This window comes from Phocoena phocoena, chromosome 5, assembly GCF_963924675.1.
Source record: "Phocoena phocoena chromosome 5, mPhoPho1.1, whole genome shotgun sequence".
Classification (NCBI taxonomy): Eukaryota; Metazoa; Chordata; class Mammalia; order Artiodactyla; family Phocoenidae; genus Phocoena; species Phocoena phocoena.
Window position 1 is genome coordinate 108,490,659 of NC_089223.1, and position 27,429 is coordinate 108,518,087.

General features: G+C 41.4%; 1 protein-coding gene and 1 non-coding gene across 3 annotated transcripts; both read right to left on the bottom strand.

The window, feature by feature from the left end:
- Positions 1-249: 249 nt before the first annotated feature.
- On the bottom strand, positions 250-18,405 carry ETNPPL (ethanolamine-phosphate phospho-lyase). Of its 2 annotated transcripts, none has more exons than XM_065877571.1 (13): positions 18,234-18,405; positions 15,436-15,554; positions 15,010-15,169; positions 13,725-13,799; positions 9,615-9,705; positions 8,352-8,468; positions 6,672-6,754; positions 5,622-5,847; positions 4,562-4,716; positions 3,781-3,870; positions 3,441-3,571; positions 2,115-2,182; positions 250-804 (listed from the first exon to the last, which is right to left on the bottom strand). In XM_065877571.1, exons 1-13 carry the CDS (start codon positions 18,287-18,289, stop codon positions 676-678), a joined length of 1,500 nt encoding a protein of 499 aa, XP_065733643.1. In that variant the 5' UTR covers positions 18,290-18,405; the 3' UTR covers positions 250-675. The 2 variants fall into 2 exon arrangements, with proteins under 2 accessions (XP_065733643.1, XP_065733644.1); XM_065877572.1 differs by having other exon boundaries at positions 676-804; positions 15,010-15,151; positions 18,234-18,289.
- Positions 18,406-24,913: 6,508 nt separating this feature from the next.
- Positions 24,914-25,019, bottom strand: LOC136124005 (U6 spliceosomal RNA). The gene has a single exon (XR_010655954.1). It is a non-coding gene; the product is annotated as a U6 spliceosomal RNA (small nuclear RNA).
- Positions 25,020-27,429: the final 2,410 nt, after the last annotated feature.

The following is a 27,429-nucleotide window of genomic DNA, read 5'->3' on the forward strand; positions in this document are numbered from 1 at the left end:
AGTCTGAGTAGTCAGAGCTGAGGTCTCCCAACAGCATGTTTAGGAGTGTTTCTAGATGTACTCCTTGTTTGGCCTCTTCACCTCCACCCTTGTCCCCACAGGACCACGATTAACCTAGTTCCCCAACAAAAGTCCAAATTATTCATTGACTTCTTCACATTTGCTGTATGTGATTTTTTTCCAAGTGGTGTTGATTTTACTGCCCCAGTGTTCTCCGCGAAGGAACGGTATACATTTTTCTGGTCAAACTTTTTTTGGTTTACATCATCTTTTATTTTATTATAGTCCATAAATATATACAAATTAAATCATTAAAGAATTCATAGTCTCCAAAGTTCAGGAACCTACTACTGTACTTTGCTCTGTCGTGTCAAATATTAAAACAGGAGACGCAAAACTTCCAACTTAATAAATATTCCATTTGAAGCTGAAATTGAGTAGAATAAATGAAGTACTTTCAGAAATCTCAAGTAAGGAATTAACAGGCTAGAGGCTAAATCTTGACAGGGTTTGATTATCACTTGGGTTATTCTTATTACTCATTTACTTTATTTATACCTCTGAATGGAAGGCAGAGTCTTCCTTTGGCGGGTATAATAGAGCTTTAACAGAAGGGACACTTCCATTCATTCTGTGTAACTCCGGACATTTATCTTGCTGTAAAATGCTCGTCTCTCATGTCTTGAGCCTCTTACTGAGCAGTGAATGTTTATCTGTGCACAATCCATTTCTTTTTCGGCTGGGATTTTCTTTGGGGTCCGGGCTGCCGTCACTGAGCAATTCCGAGTGGGCTTCCTCAGGCATCTGCAAGACAGACGTGGAAACTCCAGCAGGCAGCCTGCCTCTAACCTGCCCAGCCTCCAGGCTCCACAGGGCTGACTCCACAGGCCAACAGGCAACACGGCACGTGGGACACAACACGACGCAACACAACACAGCAATGCCCCTTGTTCCTCCCTAACTCTGATTACTACTATTTTCCATAGACATCTGAAATGTGATGTCAACCTAAAATCTGGGACTGCAAGCCAAAATTTCAGAAACGCGTGCTAACTTCAAAGTGGGATTTCTGGTGGGAACTTCTTTTTTTGTAAGCTCCTTTTCTTTCTTTCTTCTTCTTCTTTTCTTCTTTTTTTTATATATTTATTTATTTGGCTGCGCCGGCATGTGGGATCTTTGTTGCAGCATGCAAACTCTTAGCTGCGGCATGTGGGATCTAGTTCCCTGACCAAGTCCCTGTAAGCTCCTTTTCAATGCTTGCCTGGTCCTGACAGTTGTGATTCTGTCCCAGACTCTATAAGCCACTCTCAGACAGCAGAGAGGCAGTGATTTCTAGCATTGGTTTGCGTTTGCACCAAGAGACAGAAGCGTTCTGTTAGCAAATCACTTGCTCTCTCATTCAAAGGGCCTCATGTTTTTCACTCAGGAAAAGGACTTTGCTGACTACACTGGATGTGCAGGCGGGCTTGAGTGTTCCTTTATGCATCGATGTCATAAACAAATAATTAATTATGCAACAAAGCCTCTCAAGTTTTTGCCTTTCTGTTTCCCGACCAAGGGAGCGCTTTCTCACACCCTGGGCAGCTCAGGGAGAGAATGGGGAAGCCCTCTGCTGGAAGCACATCAAATGCAGAAACTAGGCCACTCCATGCCCCGCCGCCAGTCGAAGTTTCTTCTTTAGTTCACTTGAGGACCAAACTCTGACATTCTGGAGTCACACTGCTGATGCTTTTGCTGACTAAAGAGTGGTGTGTGGGACTTTGAGTCAGTGTCAGACATCCCTCAGACAAACAGGAAGGAGCTTAGGACACCTGTTATCTCTCTATATATTTTGAAGGCCCTCTTTGCAAGCCTGAGGGGGTTTTTGGATCTTTTCTGGTGGGGGGCGGAGTATAGGAATGATCCTGTAAGAATGGTTCTTTGGCTTTATTCTTGTCAAGTGGTAAGGCACTTGCCTTAACTGTGCACTCAAAATTGTAACAGTAAGCCAGCTCTAGCAAAGGTGGGTTTTTATTCTAGAGGTCATTGTACAATTTTTTAAAATTTGCACTCCTTTTTCTTAAATTCCCCCAATTTTAAACTTTTGCCCTAAATATTAAGTAACTGACTCTTACCTTGGTTCTGCATGGAGTATTCTCAGAGATCACACTCTCAGTTTTGGCTCCGACAGCTTCTTCTAAACCTATGTCAAGGAAGATACAACGGACAAGACAGAAGAACGTAAAAGTCCTTAAAAAAAAAAACCACCCTACCCTACTTTGGTAACTAGAGGGACACCCTGAAAGAAAACTAGAGAGGTACATGTTTTTAAAAAGTGTCACTGTTACAATACCTGCTTTTAAACTTTTATTGTAGCAATTCGTCATTACAAGTGACGCTGAGCCTATGTTAGCTCTGCCTCGTTCACTTTGTTAAAAAAGAATTCTTTAGCCACACCACTAAAAATGCTCAAGCTCTGAGCTGAATTTTAAGTAATAGTGACGGATTTGCCCCAACCTATAGTCTCTTCCACCTGTCCCTTCAAGGCACCAGAGGCATCTGGACTGTTGGCCAAGTTTGGGTGTCTTTTGGTCCAAAGACAGTGACCGTATTACGAATAACTTGGGGTTGACTCTCAACTTTCCAAATAATAATGATCTATTTTGTATGCTGTACTGATTCCTGGCTTTGCCTTATCCCAACCCCAAGAGGCTGAGAGGGAGCAGAGAAATAGAATCTTAAAAATATAACTAAAAGCTCTAACATTTGACAGTGCTTTATGTTTTTCAATATGGTTTTACATTGTTACCTTACTTGTTAATCTCAATTTATGCTCATAACAGAAAAATAAATTAATCTAATTATTTAACAGAGGTAAACAAAAGATGAATTCCTATGACAGGCTATAATTCTGAATGACAAACATAAGTCTTCAAAAATTAAATTGTAATAAGTGAAATACAAAGTCAAATGATAACTATATAACTATATTAACCTATAACCTTTATATATATATATTTTTTTTTAAAGATTTTTTGATATGGACCATTTTTAAAGTCTTTATTGAATTTGTTACAATATTCCTTCTGTTTTATGTTTTGGTTTTTTGGCCCTGAGCCATATGGGATCTTAGCTCCCTGACCAGGGATCGAACCTGTACCACCTGCATTGGAAGGTGAAGTCTTAACCACTAGACTGCCAGGGAGGTCCCTAGCTTACAATTTTTATTAACAGCATTTCCCATATTTTCATAGTACAAAGCTCAAAGACTCTTACACTGCAGCATCTGTGGTGCATGGTACAATGAAGACATGCAATTATTTTTAAAAAGTGAAAATAAATGATAATATAAGTGTATACAATCATTTCCATCCTCCTTCACTTCTGCCAGTGCAAGTTGCACTGTCATGTCTGACCAGAGTGTGGGTGAGGGCATCTTATTTAAAGATCTGTGGACAGACCTGTTAGAATCTCATCCAGCTGGTCCACCATAAACTGGGCATCTTCTTCAGTGAAGCACATAGGTGGTTTTATTTTAAGCACATTCCTGTAAGGTCCATCGGCACTGAGAAGCACTCGCTTTTCTTTCATCCTAACGAGTGCAGGAAATACATGTGAGTGCATACAAGTGATAACTAAGATTATTTCAGAATGATGTGATCAGAGAGCGCTTTCATATTCGCATACAAGAAGCCCACATTTGTAATTGCACGAGTCTTAAACTTGTCTCATTTGGGGAGATGAGAGGAAGTAAAAAAAAGCATTCAAGCCAAGATACCAAACGGTGAGTGGTGTGTTTACTTGTAGATGATGTGCTGAGCTTCAGCTGTGGCGGGGGTCCTTTCCTGATGGTCCTTCACTAAGTCAATTCCAATAAAAAGGCCAACGCCCCTGAGGGGGGTAAAGAAAGGGAACTTGACACACTTTATTAAGCACTGCACGGTCACAAAAAATTAACACTGTCCTCAAACTTCAGTTTGATTTGAAGCTGAATGTGATTCTCTTTAAAGGGTAGTTGTTATTAGTTCTAATTAATCCAAGATACCAATCTAGTGTCCACAGGACTTCCTAGTTTTTGAATCAAGTTAGTTTTTGTCAATCAGTTTTTCTTTCTTCTCTTAATTGTAAAAGAAAATAATAATAATAAGGCTTAAAAACAACCTTGTCGTGCTATTTAACTTCTCAAGACATCAACTATGACAAATCTTTAATCTTTACACATATATATGAACATGTTTTCATATATATATGAAAAATAGTGAGTTTTCTTGGATGTCATTTTTAATATTTCTAATAGATCATTTAGAGTTAACCTTAAGTTCCTTCTGTTCATCTTTTGCCTGCTGAAATGATCCTGGCTTAATTTTTTTCAAAAAAGTATAAAAATCAGGAAAGATATATACCCAAAAGTTAACAGTGATGATATCTGGGTTCTGGATGGAAAAACGAGTTTTGTTTTTTGTTTTTTCAGTGTTTCTAGATCTGCTTTTGTGTTAACTTGTTTTAGATTTATAAGATAAAATATAACAAATTTTCATTTGGACAAATGAGTAACTGCACCACAACTTTATGATAAATATACCTGATATCTCCTATCAAAGTATGTTTAGCCTTCTGCTTGTTCAGTAACTTGGTAAGATAATTCCCTACTCTTGTGGCATTTCCCTGAAGGTCTTCATTTTCAATTACATCCAGGATGGCCAAACCAACAGCAGAGGACACTGGATTTCCTCCATACTGTGGAAAAACGATAAATGAGAAAATAGAATAGTTGAATTTGTGGTATTGCTTCATCTATGAGAAATCTGGCTCATACATAAGCAAGTAAAGATATAATTTCAATAAAAATTTCCCCTGTGATATTAGCTTCTTAGATTTAGAATATAACATGATTCTATTCATCTAAGATTGAGAATAAAATTCTAAATTATATATAGCTGCAAAACTGGTATGAAGGATTATTGGGGAATTTATAAGTTCGTCCAAATGAAAAACAGACATTGTGTTGGGAATTAAGGATTTTAGAGTGTGGTTTAGTTAGGGGGATGTGGGTTTCAGTGCTTGAATATCTGTGTGAAAAAAGCTAAGCAATGACATTTTCTCCAAATAATTTATGTTCTTAGATTTGACTCTAACTTTTAGCTGTGACAAGTCCTATTATACATACGGCACAAACTAGAATAACCTTTCCAAACTTAAAGCTTATAACTTTTAGGGGTAAAATCAAGGAAATAAAATTTCCCAAAGATAGAATTTTAGTTAGTATCTCCTATGACAGCCCTGTAACATTTATAGTAGTGAATCATCTAAGTTAAGTGTTTTGGGAATTTAAATGTGATACAAAACAAAAAAGATCATATTATCTGTTAATGAAATATCATAACCTCTAGAGTTTAGCAGGGCAGCCATCTGTCATTGGAACAATTAATAGAAACATTTTAGGAAGGGGAAAGATACACAAGAAAAAAGTACAAGGAGGATTGTGTCAGATAGAATGAAATATGGTTAGATCAAAATTTGGCTAGGGTCCTGGCGTGGTTAGCTGGCAACAGTGAGATTTATTCTTTATTACATTGGAAAGAAACAGAAGAACATGCATTATTTTTCCCTCTTAGCATCAAAGTGGGGAGGTCAAATTTTACCGTATTGAAATATTCCATCCCAGAGCTGCTGAAGGCTTCTGCAATTTCTTTGGTTGTTACCACGCATGCCACTGGGTGGCCATTGCCCATTGGTTTTCCCATTGTGACGATGTCTGGAACGAAATCTTCACCAAACATTTGGAAGCTCCAGAAATGTGTCCCAACTCGGCCAAAGCCTACTTGAACTTCATCAGCTATAAACACACCTCCTGCTCCGTGTACATATCTGAAAAGCAAAAGGGCAGCCTGATGCCTTCAGGTCACTGAGAGTCCCCAAACCCTCCCATAAGATACAGACTATTGAAAACTTTAAAAATGTTGTTAACCTGAAGTCTATAATCTTTGTTAAAAACATTTCAGTGTTCAAATCCCCAATGACATCTATGTGATATCATTGACTTTGAAACATAATCACATAATTTCCAGATTAGATATATTCTATATTGTTTGGGTTTGTGCTACTTAAAGTAAGCTCTACTGCAGTTTTTTTTTTGTTTTGTTTTTTTTGCGGTACGCGGGCCTCTCACTGCTGTGGCCTCTCCCATTGCGGAGCACAGGCTCTGGACGCGCAGGCTCAGCGGCCATGGCTCACAGGCCTAGCCGCTCTGCGGCATGTGGGATCTTCCCGGACCGGGGCACGAACCCACGTCCCCTGCATCGGCAGGCGGACTCTCAACCACTGTGCCACCAGGGAAGCCCTACTGCAGTATTTTAATAGGGAAGAAAAAGAAGTGAACAAGAAGTAGTGTTCAGCAGGTTTAATCGTCAAATTTTTACTAATTAGTAAAGCTTGGACACCAACTAATCAGAGAAGATGCCAGGTGGGTAGTGGGAGCACAGCTCTGGAGGCTGCCCTGCTGGACCTTGTGTAAACCCTTTATTTGCTGGATCTTGGGAAGGTGGAGGAGTTCCAGGAGTCCTGGGTGGCAGGTACTCCCAAGTGGCTATTTACCAGCTAGTCTGGAAGTATTTCAATATCTTAACAACCAGGATGGCCCTACAGAATTGTCACAGTGCCTTCAGTTTGACCAAGGATGCCCAAGTACATACTCTGCCACTTTCTGGAAGTAGCCTGCTGGAGGAATTATTTGTCCGCCACAACTCTGCATGGATTCAGCAATAAAGGCAGCAATCTATACAAGAGAAGATGGGGTCAAAGTCCATTAGGTCCTCCTCCCGTTACCCCCTAAAAAAAAGAGGACTTCTTATGGAGAAGGTGACTTAAAAAATGGTTGGGAATGGACCCACGGCAAGAGACAAATTGGCCATTTGATTAAAAAGATGTCCACGCTGGAAATGCAAGAATTCTGAAGCATTAGTTTCTGAAATTTTAGGGTACCAATGAAACCATCACGAGAAAATGGTGGAGAGGGTGCCTTCCATTTCTCCATGATTAATTTAAATGCAGTGTTTTCATTGGGAACAACTGAATAAGACTGATGTTTTGATTAGTCTTTAATATGAACCTCTAAAAATTTACCCAGGTTCCAAACACATCACTGGGGTGCCTGTTTGCTCAGCTTGGTAAATTAGGACTGCCCGAACCTGGAATTTGCACTAAGGAGATGAGAGGGTGACTGGTGGCCACGAACCTTAGTTATTGTGCTATATTTCTGGTTCTTGCCCTGAACCAGGCTTACAACTTAACAAAATTAGGCAGTTCACAAAGAAACTGAAGAGGATGTGTTCTAGAGGCTAAGAAAAGAGAAGTAAAAACAGGTAACACTAAATTAAGAGAAAGCGTAGAAATAGTATGAGATAAGAAGTCAAGCAACCGACTATACTTCAATTAAGAAAAAAAAGGGGGGGAACTAACGTTCTAGTCCAGACTACGTCTTTTAAGATATGAAAAACGAATGGGAAGAAAAGAAGAAATAGTTAAGAAAGGCAAATGACTTTCCAGTCATTAAGATAAAAATACTTGAACTGGAAAACACACAGGCTTCATTTTTATCTCAGTTAAAACGCTTTTTTTATTGCCATGTTGATGCCATAAGCCAATTGAAAGGCAAAGCATGTGTCAAATCATGTAAGTAACTCCATGTAAGTAACCCCTGAAGGGGCTGAGAATTACCGTTAAGCTAAAGACAGTAGGGTGAAGACTGAGAACATGGAAACTCTTTTTTTCCTAGTAGGGTGAAGACTGAGAACATGGAAACTCTTTTTTTCTAGTTTCCTAGTTGGGAGGATTCTGGTTTGTTTTAGAAGTTCAGACCCAAATTGGAAGAACATGTTCCTGCCTTGTCTTAGGCAGGCTCTTTGGTTTCAGGAAAGTTGACCCAGTTCTAGGGAAGAGCCAAGGCTCCACGGGTCCAGGAGTCTGCAGTGGCCCCAAGGCCCCAGGGCCACCCTGCCTCTTCCCTCCCTTCACCTTATATTAGCCCCTCGTGCTACTCTCAGTTGGAATATTCTGTCCGTGAGCTATCACCTTTCTTAATTTTCTCCTCCTATCACTTTGGACCAGAGTCTGCATCCCAGTGGGAAAGTCAGAATTAGCCCACCAGTTCTGAAACAGGTATAGTAATTACATTTCCAGGATAAATAAAAATAGTCTTAGAGGCATGACTATAATAATGTACTTTTTGAAATATGAACTAAGTAAAAACGTAACTAGAGAAGAACAGAAAGCGATTTGAGATCTAATCCTTTCCCACCTCTCCAATGTATCACAATGATTTCAATCTATTTTATAAAAGATATTAAAGTGTTTCCAAAGCTATAAATACAAACCTTCCTTCCACTGTTATGAGCTTCATCAATAATTTTCTTCACTTCGTCGGCATAAGCACTGGCCGGGTCTGTATGGTCTTCTCTGTATTTTCCTCTGTAAGTATCTGGAGCTGGTGCCTGAAAACATCAAAAGATAACAGTTTCTCATGATTTGTCTCCTGGACAAATGAGCTTTTAAGAAAGGGCCTTTCCCTCCAGGAGCATAATATTGTAGAAAGGTGACTCGTGGACTTAAGTGACTCTAGGTTCTTTTGCTCTTTTTCCTTAACATTTCTGAATTCTGTGAGACTTGAAATCTTTGCATTGTGAACAGGAACTTGGATTTGCTCTTAGACCCTTAGAAGTCAAGATTGCATCCCTAGTCACATAAGGGACAAATTCAAACAACAAGTGTGATTTGAAAGTTTCAATGAATGGAAACTGTATTAACAATTCTATATTGAAAATAAACCAGCTTACCAACGATATAGCAAACTGTAATCATTCAGAAAGCTAGAGTGCCTGAGCGCTAATTTCAGATCTTAAAATTTTGAAAGAATGTATTAATGATTCTCTTAAAAAAGTCTACTGATCCTTAATTAAGCCAAATGAGTTTTACTGTTTCAACAGCTTGGTTTCTTTATTTTCTTTATTAAATGATATTTATTTTACTTAATAAATTTACATAATAATTTAGCATAGAGTAATTTTAAGACAGTCATACACACTTCATGCAACTCTGAGTTTCAAATAGGCTTCAGCGATAGAGAAAGTAATTTAAACATCAAGGAGCAAGAAAAATAAAATGAGAGCTGGGAATAAGAGCTATCACTACCTCTATACTAATTTGTATGGTACTCATCAATGAATTTTTTTTTTTTTCCTTTGCGGTACGCGGGCCTCTCACGTTGTGGCCTCTCCCGTTGCGGAGCACAGGCTCCGGATGCGCAGGCCCAGCAGCCATGGCTCACGGGCCCAGCCACTCCGCGGCATGTGGGATCTTCCCAGACCGGGGCACAAACCAGTGTCCCCTGCATCGGCAGGTGGACTCTCAACCACTGCGCCACCAGGGAAGCCCCAGTACTCATCAATGGATTTTAAACCACATCTTGTCATTAACTAGCTCTTTGACTTTAGCAAACAGATCTTTGCTAAAGCTCTGTAACTGCTATAGATCTTAGTTTCCTTTTTCACGTTTTCATTTCAATGCAAGGATTGGACTGGGTTATCACTGGGCACTCTTCCATTAGTAACATTCTGATTCTTGGATTCCAAGATACTTACCACATGCACAAATTCTTTCTTGACATCTTTGCCCTTTTGAAATTTATATGGACTGATCTCAATTAAAGATGATAGGTGACCATGGTAAGCACTGAAAAGAAAAAGGACGGTAACCAAAATCACTCAAAGAAGGACGCTTTTCTAGTATATGAAAAATAGTACTGCACATCTTCCAGGGAGAATCTCAACATTGGTGCCAGATTTAACTATATGGAATCTAATTTTTCACGGTAGGACTGGCCATTAATTTGTCCCACTCTCCTGATCCAGGTAATAAAACACATATAAAGCCAAGTATGTAACTTCATAGACAGTTATTTTTAGCAGGAAAAAACTTAATTTCTTTGGATTGCATTAGCTCTGCTAAATTAGATTATCTAAATGTAAAACATTAATTTCTATAGCTTCATGAGAAATTTCAGATGTATGTATTCTTTAAATGTATTTGATAGTTACATTCTAGTAAATTTTAAAAACAACTTTATATCACAGAATGGGCTGTGTTTCTGTCTGGGATGGTTTCAAAGGGATATCCAATTGCTCAAATGAAAGTTGGTAAGGAACAGGAGGTCTTTTCTAAGAGAACTAAGATTAAGAGGTAATCAAGTGGCTGTGAAATTCCTTTCTTTCACTTAAAATACAGATGGCTATGATATTCCCTTTTATGTTTCTTGCCCAGAGCTATATAATTGGGAGGCCTGGAAAAGAAATTATAAAAGGCCCATGAATAGATAAAGCAAAGAGGGAGGACTTCCCCTACCGTAGATTAAAACATGCTACAAAGCCATAGTAATGCAATTAGTATGGTATTGGAATAAGAACAAAGTCATGACTGGGACAGAAGTGAGCTCAGAGACACAGCCATACATAAATGGTAACACAGCGGCCTCTTGGTGGAGTCAATATGAAGAGCAGTTATAGAGGTAGTAGAAGAAAATAAAGAAGAGCATCTTTGTGATCTGAGGGGTGGGGATGGGTGTGTGTGGGGGGAGAGATATTAAGAAAACTTAGAAAACCAAACCATAGGATGAAAATGTCAACTATTTGATTTAATCAAATTTTTGGAGGTTGGACGATAGTTAAAAGACAGATGATAGATTGGGAAAAAACATTTGAAATGTCTCAAACTAAAAGAGATTAATGTTCAAATGGTGGTTCTTAAGTCTATCTGCATATTAGCATCACTTGGGAAACTTTAAAATCTATACCGTTTCCTGGAATCCACCTCTAGAGATTCTCCCTCACTCTCTTTTTTTTTCTTCTCCTTTTTTTTTGCAGTACGCGGGCCTCTCACTGCTGTGGTCTCTCCCATTGCGGAGCACAGGCTCCGGAGGCGCAGGCTCAGCGGCCATGGCTCACGGGCCCAGCCACTCTGCGGCATGTGGGATCTTCCCGGACCGGGGCACGAATCCGCGTCCCCTGCATCGGCAGGCGGACTCTCAACCACTGCGCCACCAGGGAAGCCCTCTCTCTTTTTTTAATTTTTAAATTTTTTTGGCTGAACCGTACTGCATGCAGGATCTTAGTTCCCCGACCAGGAATCAAACCAGCAACCCCTGCGTTGAGAACTCAGAGTCTTAACCACTGGATTGCCAGAGAAGTCCCTAGAGATTCACTTTAATTGGTCTGGAGTGGGACCTGGGCGCTGGCATTAAGAAAAGAAAATTTCCCCAGGTAATTCTAAAACACAGTCAAGGCTGAGATCCTCTCATCTAAACTATGCATGCAAAAGCAAGGATGGAAATCCCAACAGAAAAATGGGCAAAGAATATAAACAGGTAATTCTCAGAAAGGAAGTCACAAATGCATAATAAGCATATGAATAGATACTCAAACTCATAATTAGAAATTGCAAATAAAAACAACACTGATAGGGACTTTCCTGGTGGCACAGCGGTTGAGGGTCTGCCTGCCAGTGCGGGGAACACGGGATCAATCCCTGGTCTGGGAGGATCCCACATGCCGCAGAGCAACTAGGCCCGTGTGCCACAACTACTGAGCCTGTGCTCCAGAGCCCAAGCCACAACTACTGAAGCCTGCGTGCCTAAAGCCTGTGCTCTGCAACAAAGAGAAGCCACCGCGATGAGAAGCCCTTGCACTGCAGTGGGGAGTCGCCCCCACTTGCTGCAACTGGAGAGGGCCTGGGCGCAGCACCGAGGACCCAGCGCAGCCAAGAATAAACAAACAAACAAATAAGTAAATTTATGAAAAGGGAAAAAAAATCCTGGAAATTTAAAAAAAAACCCCAACAACCCTGGTATCATTTTATACCTATTAGACGGCAAAAATTAAGAAAAAAATAACAAGGTAGGATATTCTTAGTTTTTGGTGAGGATACGTGAAAATTGGACATTTCACGCACTGGGTAGAGCGTGCAACCACTTTGGAGACTGATCTGGCAGGATTTGGTCACATCAACAATGTTTACCGTACCCTGTACCCCTATGGCCTAGCAATCTTTTTTCTGGGTGCTTTATCCCCAAGAAATTCTCAGAAAGGTCCATAAAGGCACATGTACAAGGGCAGTCATTGCAGTGTTGTTTGTGGTAGCTGGGAGTAAAGGGCAGTCACAGTATCTATTCTGTGGCAGGCAGGCAGAATCACACCTCCCCTCCCTAAAGATGCCCATGTCCTAAGCCCCAGAACCTAAGAATGTTACATGGTAAAGGGGACCTTGCAGATGTGATTAAATTAAGGATCATGAAATGGAGCGATAATCCTGGAGTGTCAAATGTTATCACAAGAACTTTTATAAGTGAAAGCAGGCAGCAGGAGGATGGCAGTCAGAGATAGATGAGGTGATGTGAGGATGGAAGCAGAGGCTGGAGTGATATAATGTCTGGCTCTGAAGATGAAGGAGGGGACCGCAAGCCAAGGAATGCAGGCAGCCTCTAGAAGGTGGAGGCAAGGAAACAGATTCTTCCCTAGTGTCTTCAGAAGGAGTGCAGCCCTGTTGAACCTTGATTTTAGCCCAGTGAGACCCATTTTGGACATATGACCTCTAGAACTATAAGAGAATATATTTATGCTGCTTAAACCACTATGTTTATGATAATGTGCTATAGCAACAATAGAAAATGAATACACCAACCAACACATAAAACAAGAGAAGCCTATAGAAGGGTAAGAAATGAGGTGCATGTTCAATTCAACCCTTTGTGTCTGAGATTAGTGGGGTGGAGAGGTAGAAAAAAATTTTAAATCTCACTGAAGATGGAAGCTATCAAATTTCTTGTTTAAAATATAATGAATTCATTTTTGAGAAGTAAAACTAAATAGTGACTATTAAAAATCACAAATTAATGAGAAAGAACTATTTTTACTTGGCTATCTGTTGTCTTTAAAATTTGCTCTAGGGAATTCCCTGGCGGTCCAGTGGTTAGGACTCCACACTCTCACTGCCAAGGGCCCGGGTTCAATCCCTGGTCGAGGAACTAAGATCCCATGAGCTGCATGGTGTGGTCAAAAAAAGAAAAAAATATATGCTCTAAATTGTTATCTTTTAAATTAATTAGGTGAATAATCACAATTGTGACATGAATGCTTGGATTTTTAAGAAATTATATTTTTATTCTGAAAAAGATGGAGTTACACACACATCACAGTGGCTCAATTAACAGTTAAATGCGTGAAAAGTAAACCCTGATTCATGCAAAGCCCATGAGACCATGACCACAGCACCCAAAAGAGCCTCCAAGTACTTGGAAGGAATTAAGTGTCCTTCAGGCCTGAGCTGGCCTTGAAACCTATACATAACAAAAAAGAAAATCCGGGCTTCCCTGGTGGCGCAGTGGTTGAGAGTCTGCTTGCCGATGCAGGGGACACGGGTTCGTGCCCCGGTCCGGGAGGATCCCACATGCCGCGGATAGGCTGGGCCCGTGAGCCATGGCCGCTGAGCCTGCACATCCCGAGCCTGTTGCTCCGCAATGGGAGAGGCCACAACAGTGAGAGGCCCGCGTACCGCAAAAAAAAAAAAAAAAAAGAAAGAAAATCCTTGTGCCATATATCCAGCCTCCTCCATACATGCTTATGGTATTAGTATGGGGAGGATCAATATAATTTTGTCTCTGAAGGCATTTCCTGCTTAGAAGTCTTGTGTTCAAGACTTACTGGTCAAGAGTGATCACGTCTTGGTGGCCTCTGAACTGCCGAGCCAGGCGTAAGGCTAAGTCATTGGCTTCAGATCTATTAAGAGAGCAGAGAGAGAAGGGACAATGTGACATAAGCCCTTTTAAAAATCTTTTGAACCATTATTTAGAAAGTTGAGGATTCCAAAGTCTGTTTAACTTCGAGATTATTCTTTGTACTACTCCAGGTTCTGTCACCTCCAGTCTTTGGTGACACTGCTGTCTCTCTAAGGCTAATCACTCTTTGACAGTATAGGATTCTTCATAAGTGAAAGTCAAATATTATATTTAATTTATTGAAGGCAAGAATGCCTTAGAACAACAAATTAGATCCGAAAATGTCCTACTTCTTTACAAAGAAAAAAGAAAAATCTTCTGGTTATAAACCAATCTTCTGGTTATTTGATTTTAAGGTATCTCACTGAAAACAGAAAACGAATCACAGAATCATAATAGAACATTCACAGGATTTCTAATAGTTTTAACTCATATATATCATTTTAAACTTATGCTGTATAGATGGATTTCCTCCCACTATAACATTGTACAGGTGAGCTTTTCTCCTGTCATTAAACATGTATTTTCAAAAACATACTTTTTAATGTCTGTATAATATTCCATAGAATGGACATATCTATTCACTTGAATTGACTCATTCCTCCTTTGTGTTTGTGTTGGGGAAATGCTTACTGCCTAAGGAAACAAATCAATCAAAAATCTTATAATACTTAAATAACTTGTTTAGTAGAGTTCTTTTTTTGCCAAAATTCCTTATTCATGCTTTGAAAGAACTATCTAGGTTCATCTAGATTCTTTAGCTACTTACTCTATTGCCCAAAGAAGTGGGTGCCATTTGACTAGTTAGGTTTTCTCACATGAACACCAGACTTGGATATTTTTGCCAATATTTTGTTACAACCCAAGTATCCATCCTTTAGGGATACTTAAGGGTATGCTTTCCCCATCTTTCACCAAGGAAGCTGTGGTAATAAAAAGCTGAGTGGCATGAACTTGTTAATCACGGGACTGTTGTTATAGGCTGTGTCAGGAGTCCTGGAACATGCTGTCAGGTATCTTACCTACAAAGGGCTGGTGGGTCAAAGCAAAAGAACCAGAATGGTCAGGTCCCCCATGTGGGGTCATTAGTAAACGGCAAGAATCTCAGGAAACCTTTTTAGATATTTGTACTCCACCAGCAATCAAACAGAAAAGAGAGGAAACAAAGAGATTGGTGGGAATGGGGATGGGTAGAAAACCTCAGAACATACCCTGAATTTGTAAAATAGCACACAGAGAGTCTGTCCGGCAGGGTTGCTGACAGGCGCTTGGCATACTCAACAATGTTGTCGTGGAGGAATCGAGAATTTGTATTTAGTAGTTCCATCTGTTTCTGGGCAGCTTTGACCACTTCTGGGTGGCAGTGTCCCACTAAAATTTAGAAGACAAAAGTCCCAAAAATGAGTTACAAATCTAAATGCCTGGGAAGTGAGGGGCATTCTGAAACAAGCAAAAAAAAAAAGGTTGATTCTGTTCCTCTCCCACATTTTATTCTAGCTTTTCCCCACCTAGGACTACTGGCCCTGTTCGGCCGAGGAACTGCAGCCACTGCAATTCTTGGGACAAATATCAACGGTGCCAAGTCTGCCTTACTCCAGAAACGTATCCTTCAAGGCACGACAAAGACAGCACATTACCATGGGCTACGTTGTTGATGCAATCCAAGTACTGTTCACCTTTCTCGTCAAACATGTACTGCCCCTGGGCTCGCACTATTTTGATGGGATCCGCAGCAAAGAAAACTTTGCAGGAGGGCCTAGAAATAATGAAAGGAAACACTTTGGTCTGGTAGGACTGCTCAGTGTTTTTCCTTCTCAATGAAGGTCATGATCAGTGGAAAATTACAATTACGTAAAAGAAAGGGAAAACACAACCTGGGTGACATACTTTTTTTTTTTTTTTTTCATTTTAGCCTGGGACCTTTTACCTTAATCCCCCATCCGTGATACTGCTCACATTTCTTATGCTTGTTATATTAAATTTGCCATGATCTGACAACTCTATTTAGAAGCACAAGGATCACCTCTGACAGCTCTAATTACACAAACCAATAACTAATTTTCCTTTGAGAAACTTTGTTCAACCAGGAAAAAAAAACAAACTTTTTTTTTTTTTGAGCCTTCCTATGGGTCAGGAACTGACAGCTGTTACAAATATTATCTCATTTAATCCTCCCAACAATAATATGAGTTATTATCATTCTCATTTTTATAGTTGAGGAAACAGACACCGAAAAATTAAGAAGCTTGGTTCAAGGTTACACAGCCAGTGAGAAAACCAGAATTTGAAAGTAGACTGTCTTGATCGTAACTAGATTTATCATGGTGAACATTTTGAAATGTACAGAAATATTGAATCACTACGTTGTGTAACAGTTACAAACATAGTGTTGTAGGTCAATTATACTTCAAAAATAAACTCATAGAAAAACTCATACTAGGGATATAATTTATATGTACAACATGATAAAGATAATTAACACAGCTCTATGTTATACACGAAAGTTGTTAAGAAAGCAAATCCTAAGAGTTCTCATCACAAGGTAAAAAATTTTTTTTTCGATTTCTTTAATTTTGTATCAATATGAAATGGATATTCACTAAACTTATTGGGATAATGATTTCATAATGTAAGTCAAATCATTATGTTGTGCAACTCAAACTTATACAGTGCTGTATGTCAATTATATATCAATAAAATTGGAAGAAAAAAAAAAAGGTAGACTGTCTTATGCCATAGCCCAAAACAGGGCTTGCTTGCTAATCTAATCTCTCCCTCTAATCTAATTTGTAGAGAAATGAATAGCACTAAAAGCTAAATACAAACAATTTAGTGTTAAATACTATGCAGGAGATTTTACAGATCATTTTCATGTCTTTTGATTGGTATCTGTCCTGCATCAAATGGATTTCCCTTTCTTAAATAATAAAATCCAATTATTATTCTAACCCTTTAACCCACTCTTTTCAGCATAAGAAAAAGTCATCCATATTTTTGGTTATTTGGATGGCTGGCTGGAGTACAGATTTTAGCAACATAGAAACATCCCAAAGATTTCTGAACTTGGTTCTATGGACATTTAGAAACTAAAACAAAATATTATTTTTATTTTGGTGATTTTGCACGCACAAAAAAATACCACATGCGTTGGAGGTAGTTTAGAGGGCAATTAGATACATATTAAATGGATATACAACTGTTTAGAAAGTATTGTGATTATTGTGAATAGGTAATTAACTTTTAAAATTGCCTAAGATTAAGCATCATCAACTAAGATGAAACTAATATTTAATGAGAATTTCTTCTTGGTTCAAATTCAGCTGTTAGTTTATACCTACAAGTTAAAATTCAGAAAAACCCTTCGTTATGAATGTGGGCTGAAAACTTCGGACTTCACCTTGCCTCCTTGTTAATGTACTTCCCATCTTCTCACTCAGACTTCAGGTGAAATTCTTTCTCAGTCATTCCATGGCTACCATTCCTCCTTTCACAGACTTTGTTCTGCTCACGTCAGAAATCATTAGGTTTTCATTGGAATCTAACTATATAGGATTGAAAACTAACAGAAAGGAGTGCTGATTAGAAAAAGGGAAGGAGGTGATCCGGTAATGAGGTATCTATTTTGACCCTATTGCGGGGGTTGAGAGAGATTTAACTAGTCTCCTAAACCACCTAGAAACCTCCTGGGTTGAGATCAGATCAAATCTCAAATCAGATCACAAGGTAACTTGACACTACTAGGACCAGAGTCCAGTTCTGACCTAAGGTTCGGTCCTGTACGCTCACCAAGTCGTCTAGAACACGAGTAAAACAAAAGTAGACCGGAGAAAACACTGCATCTTTAAATTGTAATGAGGGCACAGCTGGGGAGACCAAGGTGAGTAAGTGGTATCTTACTCTTAAGAAAGTGGTTTCCAAGTTTTTTTACTGGCTGGATTAACCTTTTACTTCTTAACCAAGCGTGCAAGAAGAAAAAGTTCACTTTAAACAAAAGTTGTAATAATGAGTTTTCATTGCCATCGTCAAAAATATTTCGGAGTTCAGTTTTCTAAAACTTTCGAGTTGGTGGGAGCGGCGGAGAGCTACCCGTCTCCCTCCCAGAGCCCATCGCTGGAACGGTGTTCTACTTCAATGGCTCTCAACCTTCACGGTCAATTCCCCCAGCCGGCCGGCCGGCAGCCCTCACCCCCTCGGCGGGCTGCAGAGCGCGGGGACCGCTCTGGAGCCGGCTGGTCGGCAGCCCCCTCGGGCGGAGGCGAGGCGGGGCGCTCCGGGCGGGCGGCGGCGCGCGTGCGCAGGTGCGGCGGGCGGGTGGCGGTCCCGCACCCCGCCGGCAGCAGCCCGCTGGCCCGCTCCCTGCCCGGCTGCGGCTCTCCGCCCCCGCGCCGGTGACTCCCCCTCTCTGCGCCTTTCCTCGGGGCTGGGGAGCGCTCACGCGATGTGCTTCCTCCTCAGCGCCAGGGTGTCTTGCTTGCTGTATAGCTCGCACATGCTGGCGGGGTGCCGGGCGCTCCCAGGGGTCCCCCCTCTCCGGTCCGTTCGCCTCCCTCGCGAGCCCGCGGGACTGTCTCAGCGGTGGCCCTTTTCTCTCGTTTTCCCGCGTTGGGTCCCCTTGCCCCGGGCGTCGGAGGTCAAAGGCGGCACCAACTAGCCAGGGTCATCTCCCTTTTAAGTCTTGCCCAGCCTTTGCCCTTCGCCAAGCCCCACCCTCACCCTCCTCCTCCGCCTGGTGCCCGCCTGGCAAGTGGCTGGACTAGCCACTGAGTCGCCACCCACTCCAGTCCCCCGCCCCCGGGCTAACTGGCTCCTGTTCCTGCCCTGCTGCCCACTTCGCCTCCCCACCCCTGTTACTTCTCCTAACTCGCCTTTTATTTCCTTAAATTTGCCTTGCTATGGCCTTTCTTCCTCCTCTGCCTGTGAATTCCTCCTTCCCACTTTCTCTCTCTCCCTTTCTTTTTCTTTCTTTCTCTCTCTTCTTTCTTTTTCTTTCTTTCTTCCTTCCTTCCTTCCTTTCCTTTCTCGCCCTTCCTTCCTTCCTTCATTCCTTCCTTCCTTTCTCTCCCTTTCTTTCTTTCTTCCTTCCGTTCCTTTCTTTCTTTCTCTCTCCCTTCCTTCCTTCATTCCTTCCTTCCTTTCTTTCTCTCCCTTTCTTTCTTCTTTCTCTCTTCCTTCCTTCCTTCCTTCCTTTCTCTCTCCCTTTCTTCTTTCTTTCTTTCTTCTTTCCTTCCTCCCTCCTTCCCTCCCTCCCTTCCTTCCTTCCTTCCTTCCTTCCTTCCTTCCTTCCCTCTTTCTTTCTCCCATTATTTTCTTGTAAACATTCAAAGAGAGGCGCTCTCTGGAGACATCAGGAGGTTCATCTCCATTCTCGTTTTGAGCATATTCCAATACCATAATCTACTCAACAAAAGTAACAAGTCTTATGCCCTAAGGATAAGTAACAGGGACTCAGCCTGTTATTTGTTGGGAGGGATAATATATACCGTGTTTCAGACACCTGCTTTAACAATAATTGCACTTCTAATTTCTCTGAAACTATACAGATTACAAAACATTCACTTGACTTATCTGGTTCAGTCCTCAAAACAGCCGTGTGGGAGATGAGCCTGAGAGTTACCATCCCCTTTAACACACGGGGACAGTGATTGCAGATCTACCTGATGGTGAACTTGGAATTCATTCCTAGGTTTCTTGACTCCTTTAGGATGATCTTCTCACACTGATCAAATTTGAAGTTAAACATGTGGACAGAAGGAAACCTAATTAACTATAACGTTAAATCATAAATTATTTGACGAAGTAGAGATCATCTGGTTTAACCCCTCTGTTTTGTAGATAAGAACAGCTAGGTACAGGAAAGGTAAAATCTCGCTCAGGGTCACGCAACTACTTAGCCATAGAGTTTAGATGAGATCATTTCATTCCTTGTGTTTTGAAAGACAGCAGAGAAAGCCTGATTTACCCATAAGAACACACTTGCTAAATGTTTGTAACTGACCTTTTTCTTGAATAAAGTTGTTTTTAATTAATATTAATGCCCTGCAGGAGTAGTAGAATAACATTGCCTAAGACAGGTTGAGAAATGGAGTTCTATGACGAACAGTGTGTTAAGAATTCTTACCGTTACCAGTGAAGGGCAGAAGGCACTTAGGAAACTTGCAACAAATCCCAATCACGTAACCTTGGTCTAGTTCCATACTTGAAAGAAGTGTACACCTGCTCTCAAACCACCTAGACCTGGTGAAGTCACAGACAGTCATGCTCCCTCCGTAAACTCCATGGTCCCTTGTTATTTCCAAGTGCTTTGAAGTATGTTCTTTAAATAATGCTGGACTAAGGGTCTTGGATTCTTGAGCTGGTTCTTCCATAAACTAGCTGGGTTTCTTGATCTTTTGGAGGCCAAACTTCTTTAAAATGTTCAAATTTTGTGTTAAAAAGAAATGCCAATCATTCTCTGACTAACAACATTATAAGGAAGGCTAAAAAGAGACCATGACTGTGGAATGAGTGTCAGGATTATTAAGATCTCATTGCTCTTGTCTTCTTTGTTCTTTTATTATTTTTTAACCGGACCTTTCAGTAGGGTTGACTACTCCTTTCTCCTTGAAACGCTTCCCCTTTTGATTTCTTGACATGACCACACTTTCTTGATTTTCTTTTTCTCTCACTCAACATTCTCAACATTTAACTTGGTATCTCTGCAAGTAGGATCCTAGGCTTTTCCTTTTCTCTTGCACTCTTTCCCAAGGCAACCCAGAAATAATTCCCTTGGATTCAGAACCCATCAAGATGCCAAAATTATACCTCTACCTAGATTTCTCTTCTCAGTCCCAGATTCTCATCTCCACTTCCTTTCTTGACATCTCCGCTGTGAGGTTTTGTAGACACCTCACACCTAACGAGTCCAAAATGGAAGCTTTGAACCCACTCCCAAAACTACAGCTTCCAATAAACGCCCCCATCGCCAAGCATTTATTTATTCATTCAAAACATATCAAATTCTCAGTGTGCCACTGAACGTTTCAGTTGCTGGAGAGAAACAGTGAACTAGACTGAATGTGCCTGCCTTCAGTGGCTCTTGCTCCAGATCTGCACTGTCCAGTACATAGCCACTAGCCACAGGCGATTATTAAGGACTTGAAATGTGACTAGTCGGAACTGAGGTGCACTGTCTGTCAGTGTAAAATACACACTGTATTTTGAAGACTCAGTACAAAAAGAACAGTAAGATCTCTCATTATTTTTTCTTTTACAAATTTACTTTACTTATTTATTTTTGGCCGTGCTGTGTCTTTGTTGCTGCGCCCGGGCTTTCTCTAGTTGCGGCGAGCGGGGGCTACTCTTCATTGCAGTGTGTGGGGTTCTCATTGCGATGGCTTCTCTTATTGCAGATCATGGGCTGTAGGCGCATGGGCTTCAGTAGTTGTGGCTCGTGGGCTCTAGAGCGCGGGCTCTAAAGCGCAGGCTCAGTAGTTGTGGCACACGGACTAAGTTTGCTCTGCAGCATGTGGGATCTTCCTGGACCAGGACTCAAACCCATGTCCCATGCATTGGCAGGCGGATTCTTAACCAGTGTGCCACCAGGGAAGCCCCTCCCATTATTTCTTATTTTATTTGCTTATTGAAATAATATTATGGATATATCGGTTTAAGTAAAACATATCATGAAAACTAATTTCACATCTTTTTTAATGTGACTACTAGCAAATTTTAAATTACCTATGTGTTTTGCATTACTTTTTAAAAAATTTTAAGTGGAAGTAGAGTTGATTTACAATTCTGTGTTAATTTCAGTTGTACAGCAAAGTGATTCAGTTATACATATATATATTCTTTATATATATATCTATATATTCTTTTTCAGATTCTTTTCCATTATAGGTTATTACAAAATATTGAGTATAGTTCCCTGTGCTATGCAGTTGGTCCTTGTTGGTTATCTCTTTTATATATAGTAGTGTGTATATGTTAATCTGAAACTCCTAATTTATCCCTCCCCTCCCTTTCCCCTTTGGTAACCGTAAGTTTGTTTTCTATGTCTGTGGGTCTATTTATTTCTGTTTTGTGTATAATTTCATTTGCATCTTTTTTTTTAACATATAAGCGATATCATATGATATTTGTCTTTTTCTTTCCAGCTTATTTCATTTAATATGATGATCTCTAGGTCCATCCCTCTTGCTGCAAATGGCATTATTTCATTTTTTTTAAGGCTGAGTTATATTCCATTGTATATATGTACCACATCTTCTTTATCCTTTCATCTGTCAGTGGACATTTAGGTTGCTTCCATGTCTTGGCTATTGTAAATAGTGTTGCTGTAAACACTGGGGTGCATGTATCTTCTTGAATTATGGTTTTCTTTGAATATATGCCCAGGAGTCGGATTACTGGATCATGCATTACTTTTCAATTTGACAGCATTATTCTTGATGGACAGAGTAAACAACTAAACAAATAAAATAACAAGATAATGGCTTAAGTTGCTTTAATTGTGGTAAGTGACTTGAAGGAAATAAACTGAGGGAAATGATCCTCAACCAGAAGCCTGGGAGTCCTGGATAATTTTTTTCTCAACTCCATCCCCATGTCAAATTATTTTTAAGTCCTGTTGCCTCCACTTCAAAATACATTGTAAATCTATGTGCTATCACCCTATCAACTACCACCCTGTGTAAGCCTTCTGCATCTTGCAGGACTATGCAAATATGCTCTGTTAACTCATTTCCTTGCTTCCCCTTCCCATCCTATGCAGCGAAATCATGTCCCTTTCCTCCTTAAAACCCATCAATGTCTTCCAGCGTTCTTCTCCAGGCTCATTTTGGACACCCTCCACCACCGAACACACACACCACACCCGTCTCCCTTGTCCTTCATCACTTCAAAGACTGCATTTGCTTCAGTTTCAGTTTAAACATCAGTTTAAACAGTCAGCCTCAGAGAGGTCATTCTTGCCTATTCTGTCTCAAATAGTTCTTAATGAATTAAAAAAACTAATCTCTCCCCTGTTCCTCTGTCTTAATTTCCTCTTTGGTCTTTATCTATCTTGTTCATCATTGTACCCCAGCACTAGCACAGCCCTTGGCATATGGTAGACTGATAAATATTTGTTGACGGACTGACTGAAAGGGAAAATCCATTTAAAGACTCAGTACCTTGTTTTGAAGATGAAAGTTCTTACAGACATTTAGCCCTTGTGTGTTGACTGCCAACTTACATTTTTAACTATTTCTTTAGGTGAGAGATATTTAGACTCATTATCTTTTATGGGAAAGCAAGTTAACTGTTACATAAAAGATCATTTTCCCATTGTTTAACTTATTTCACAATGTGGAATATATAATATTAACTAAGTACCACGAATGGTCTTTAACTAAAAGACAGACACATAACAGCACCAAAATAAAGATGGATAAAGTCAACAGATCACCCTATGGAATACTTTGTCAAAAAACAAAGGTATTCTTGATATATTTTCTCATGTGCTTCTCCATCCTATGACTATTTGGTAGGAGTGGGTGCTGGAGTGGCTTTCCTCCCCGAAGTTGATGTTTCCTCAGTTTGGGTCCTGACCCTATTGATTGGCTCACCCTGTTGAGTGGGTTCTGACCTGAACGTCACAGATTTCTCAACCATCTAGGCTTGGTCAAACAAACCATACTGGTGCATGACTGAAATGAGAAAGCACAGCTCACATGAGTTTGGGACTTAAAGAATTCCACTCAATAGACTGATGTGAGAAGAGTCTGAATGGCAGGTTTTAATTTTTAAGTCAGTGAGAAACATGCAAAGGCGAATGCAGCGCATGTCCCCAGCAACAGAGGTTTTCCAGCTGTTGCCAAACCCAAGTTTATGTGCCCAACACACAGTGAGGCGAAGAAAATTGAAATGTCAGAGTCTGGAGCAGGGAAAGGTTTATTGCAGGGCCAAGCAAGGAGAACGGGTGGTTGGTGCTCAGAAAACCCTAAATCCCTGATGGTTTTCAGGGAAGAGTTTTTATAGGCAAAATTTGGGGTGGGGGCTGCAGTGTGTGTGACTTTCTAATGATTGGTTGGTGGTGAGGTAACAGGGGAGTGGTCCAGGAATCTTAGGCTCAGCCTGAAGTTTCCATCTTCCACCTGGGTGGCGGGGCCTTAGTTCCTGAGGAAGAACTCAAAGATACATTGTTATGGATATTCCCTGGGGAGGAAGCAGGACCCTGCCCCACCTGGTTTCTTGACTGCTCCTCCCCTATTTCTACATTCCCTCTCTTCCCTGATTAGCAACTGTTTGAATCTGCCCTTTGGAATTCAGGGAAAGTTAAGGAGGCTGAATGAACTCTGTTTCTTACAAACAAGAAATTGGGGGAGAAGGGAGCAATGCAGAGAAACGATTTGTACCTGGGAGGCCCTCACAGAGTCGTGCTTTGTTTCAAGATGAGGGCATAGACATACACAGAGGGAAGACCATGTGAAGACATAAGGAGAAGATGGCCATCTGCAAGCCAAGGAGAGAGGCCTCAGAACAAACCAACCCTGCTGACAGCTTGAGCTCAGACTCCTAGCCTCCAGAATTGTGAGACAATAAATTTCTGTTGTCTAAGCTATTCTATTGCAGGAGAATGGGGCACAAGAAAATGGTCACATCTCAGGTCTCAGCCAAGTCCTTGGGACAGGCCACCAAGTGAGGGTCCTTGACTTTGCCCAGGGAAGAATTCAAGCATGAGCCATAGTAAAGGGAAAGCAAGTTTATTTAAAGAGATACACATCCTATAGTCAGAATGTAGTCTGTCTCAGAATGTGAGAGTCTGTCTCAGAATGTCAGAATGTAGTCTGTCTCAGAATCTGAGAGAGGTTGTGGGGTGGTTAGTTTTTATTGGCTGGGTAATTTCGTATGCTAACAAGTGGGAAGAATATTCTAACTATGTTGAAGAAGGGGCAGGAATTTCCAGGAACTGGGCCATCACCCACTTTTTGGCCTTTTATGGTCAGCCTGGGAACTGTCATGGCACCTGTGGGTGAGTAATTTAGCATATGCTAATATATTACAATGAGTGTATAGGGAGGCTCAAGGTCTACTGGAAATTGAATCTTCCTCCATCTTGGGCCTAATTGGTTGTAACCAGAATTATTTTTAAACAAAAATATGGAACGCTTTACAAAATTGTGTGTCATCCTTGCGCAGGGAACATGCTAATCTTCTCTTGTCGTTCCAATTTTCGTATATGTGCTGCCGAAGCAAGCACATGGTGGTAACCAGTTTTTGTCATATCCTCAAAGGCTGTCATTCTTTTAAAGGTTGTGCCCTTGGGACTTCCCTGGCGGTCCAGTGGTTTAGACTCTGAGCTGCCAATGCAGGGGCGAGGGTTCCATCCCTGGTTGGGGAGCTAAGATTCCACATGCCACCCAGCATGGCAAAAAAAAAAAAAAAAAAGGTTGTGCCATGCCCCCTTCCTTCCTGTCTCAATTCAATCTGTAGTACTTTGCTATGACAGCCCTAGCAAACTAGTACACCATAATCATTGTATTTTTCAGATGAGAAAACTGAAGAGCAAAGATATTAAGTAACTTCTCCAATTAATAAATGAAAAAGCCAGGATTTGAACGTTGGTAAACTGATACCTAGACTTGTTCTCCTACCTATTGTGCATGCTCTCTGTGTGGATGAATTGATAAAGAAGATAACTGGATAGAGGGCAAAAAGTTTCCTTCTTGCTCCAACTGGATCACACACAATTAGGCCAATTATTGAAATGTATTTTCCAAGGATGTAATCCATATAAGGTCTTGATGTTTTCCTCTGCAGGAGCTGGCAGAGGTTGGGGGCAAGTAATAAAGTCCCCGGGTCAGCAACTGATGGGCTGGGGAGGTGCGCTGAGCTCCGCAGGACGTTTATAGAATGTAGATCGAGCTAGACTCTTGCTCCATACATTGCTCTGCACTCCTGTTGTTCCCAGCAGATCTTGCTGGAGTACCTCCTTCTGGCCTCTCTTGACAGCTGTACATCTATTAATACTGCAAACAAACAAAACAAACAAACAAAAAAACCCTCATATATCAAGGAACACACTTAAAAAACATGGATGTAGATAACCTAAACGTTGGAGCTGTTACAGCTGAAGTGCTTTTAGTTCTAAGTAGGGAAAGCATTCTGTGACCTGTGAGTTTACACCTGGATCCTCCGCTGGTTGGGGTCATGAAAAGCACCATCTCTAGAAAGATTGAATTATTTTACATGGGAAAGGAAGGTCTGTTTCTCAGTGTACACTGCGGGGTAACACGGGACAAACTTGCCTAGTGAAAGGAATCCCTCAGGAAGTTTTTTTTTTTTTTAATTAATTAATTTTTGGTTGCGTTGGGTCCTTGTTGCTGTGCACGGGCTTTCTCTAGTTGCGGTGAGCAAGGGGCTACTCTTCGTTGTGTTACGCGGGCTTCTCATTGCGGTGGCTTCTCTTGTTGTGGAGCATGGGCTCCAGAGCGCACGGGCTTCGGCGCTGTGGCTTGCGGGCTCTAGAGCGCAGGCTCAGTAGTTGTGGCTCACGGGCTGTAGAGCGCAGGCTCAGTAGTTGTGGTTTGCGGGCTTAGTTGCTTCGCGTCATGTGGGATCTTTCCAGACCAGGGCTCGAACCCGTGTCTCCTGCACTGGCAGGCGGATTCTTAACCACTGTGCCATCAGGGAAGCCCAGGAAGTTTGTTTAAAGAACAGATTCCCAGACCCCCTCTGCATCCCAGCATGGGACTCTGGGAACCTGTACTTTTACCAGACGTCATAGATTTTTATCATCAGGCAAGTTTGAGAAACATTTTAATAGGAGAGAGGCTAGAGCCACGAAGCCATTTCGACACATCTCTGTTATTCCCAGTCTAAGATCTCACTATCTCTTTCCTGGATTATACCAACAGCCTGTTAATTACAGCTCCAGGTTTCATCGTAGGTCCGCTCCAGTGCCTCGTCCTCAGAGCAGCCAGAGTGACACATTTAACACGAAAGCTGGGTCATTCCACGTCCCTGCAAATATTTCTTCATGATTTCCCACTCTACTTCGGAATACAGTCCCCAATGCCGAGCAAGGCCTGCTAGCCCTGTGTCCCCCAGCCTTGCCTCTTGCTCTCTCCCTCTTTTAGGCTCATGACCAGGTGCACTGGCCCTCCTCGGAGCTGACCTCCTGGCACTCACCCTACACACACCTTTCCCCAGTCGACTCAGGTCTCAGCATCCACCATGCTTGCTCCTGGTGGCTTCAACCCCCATCACCCTCCCCACTCCCTACTTAGGAAGCCAACACTAGCCAGCCTGTCTTTTTTCAGTATTTTCATAGCATCCCACACTGGTAGCACTTGGCACCGCTGTTATTAATCAATAAATTAGCTGTGTTTAAAGCCTATTTTTTCCTCTCAAGAATTAAAGTTCCCTGGGCCAGAAATTGGGTCTGACCTTTTCCCACTGTTTCCCCAGTGTCTGGTCCATGGCCCGGCACATAGTAGGTACTCAAAAATGTTCTAAAAGTAAACATCGGGGCTTCCCTGGTGGCGCAGTGTTTGAGAGTCCGCCTGCCGATGCAGGGGACGCAGGTTCGTGCCCCGGTCCGGGAGGATCCCACATGCCGCGGGGCGGCTGGGCCCGTGAGCCATGGCCGCTGAGCCTGCGCGTCCGGA

Coding starts and splice junctions, on each gene's coding strand:
- ETNPPL (XM_065877571.1), bottom strand. CDS start 18,289: ATGTGCGAGCTATACAGCAAGCAAGACACCCTGGCGCTGAGGAGGAAG. Junction 9,706..13,724: donor GACGTGATCACTCTTGACCA/GTAAGTCTTGAA, acceptor TTTTCTTTTCAG/TGCTTACCATGGTCACCTAT. Junction 3,871..4,561: donor ACTTTGATAGGAGATATCAG/GTATATTTATCA, acceptor TACCCCCCTCAG/GGGCGTTGGCCTTTTTATTG.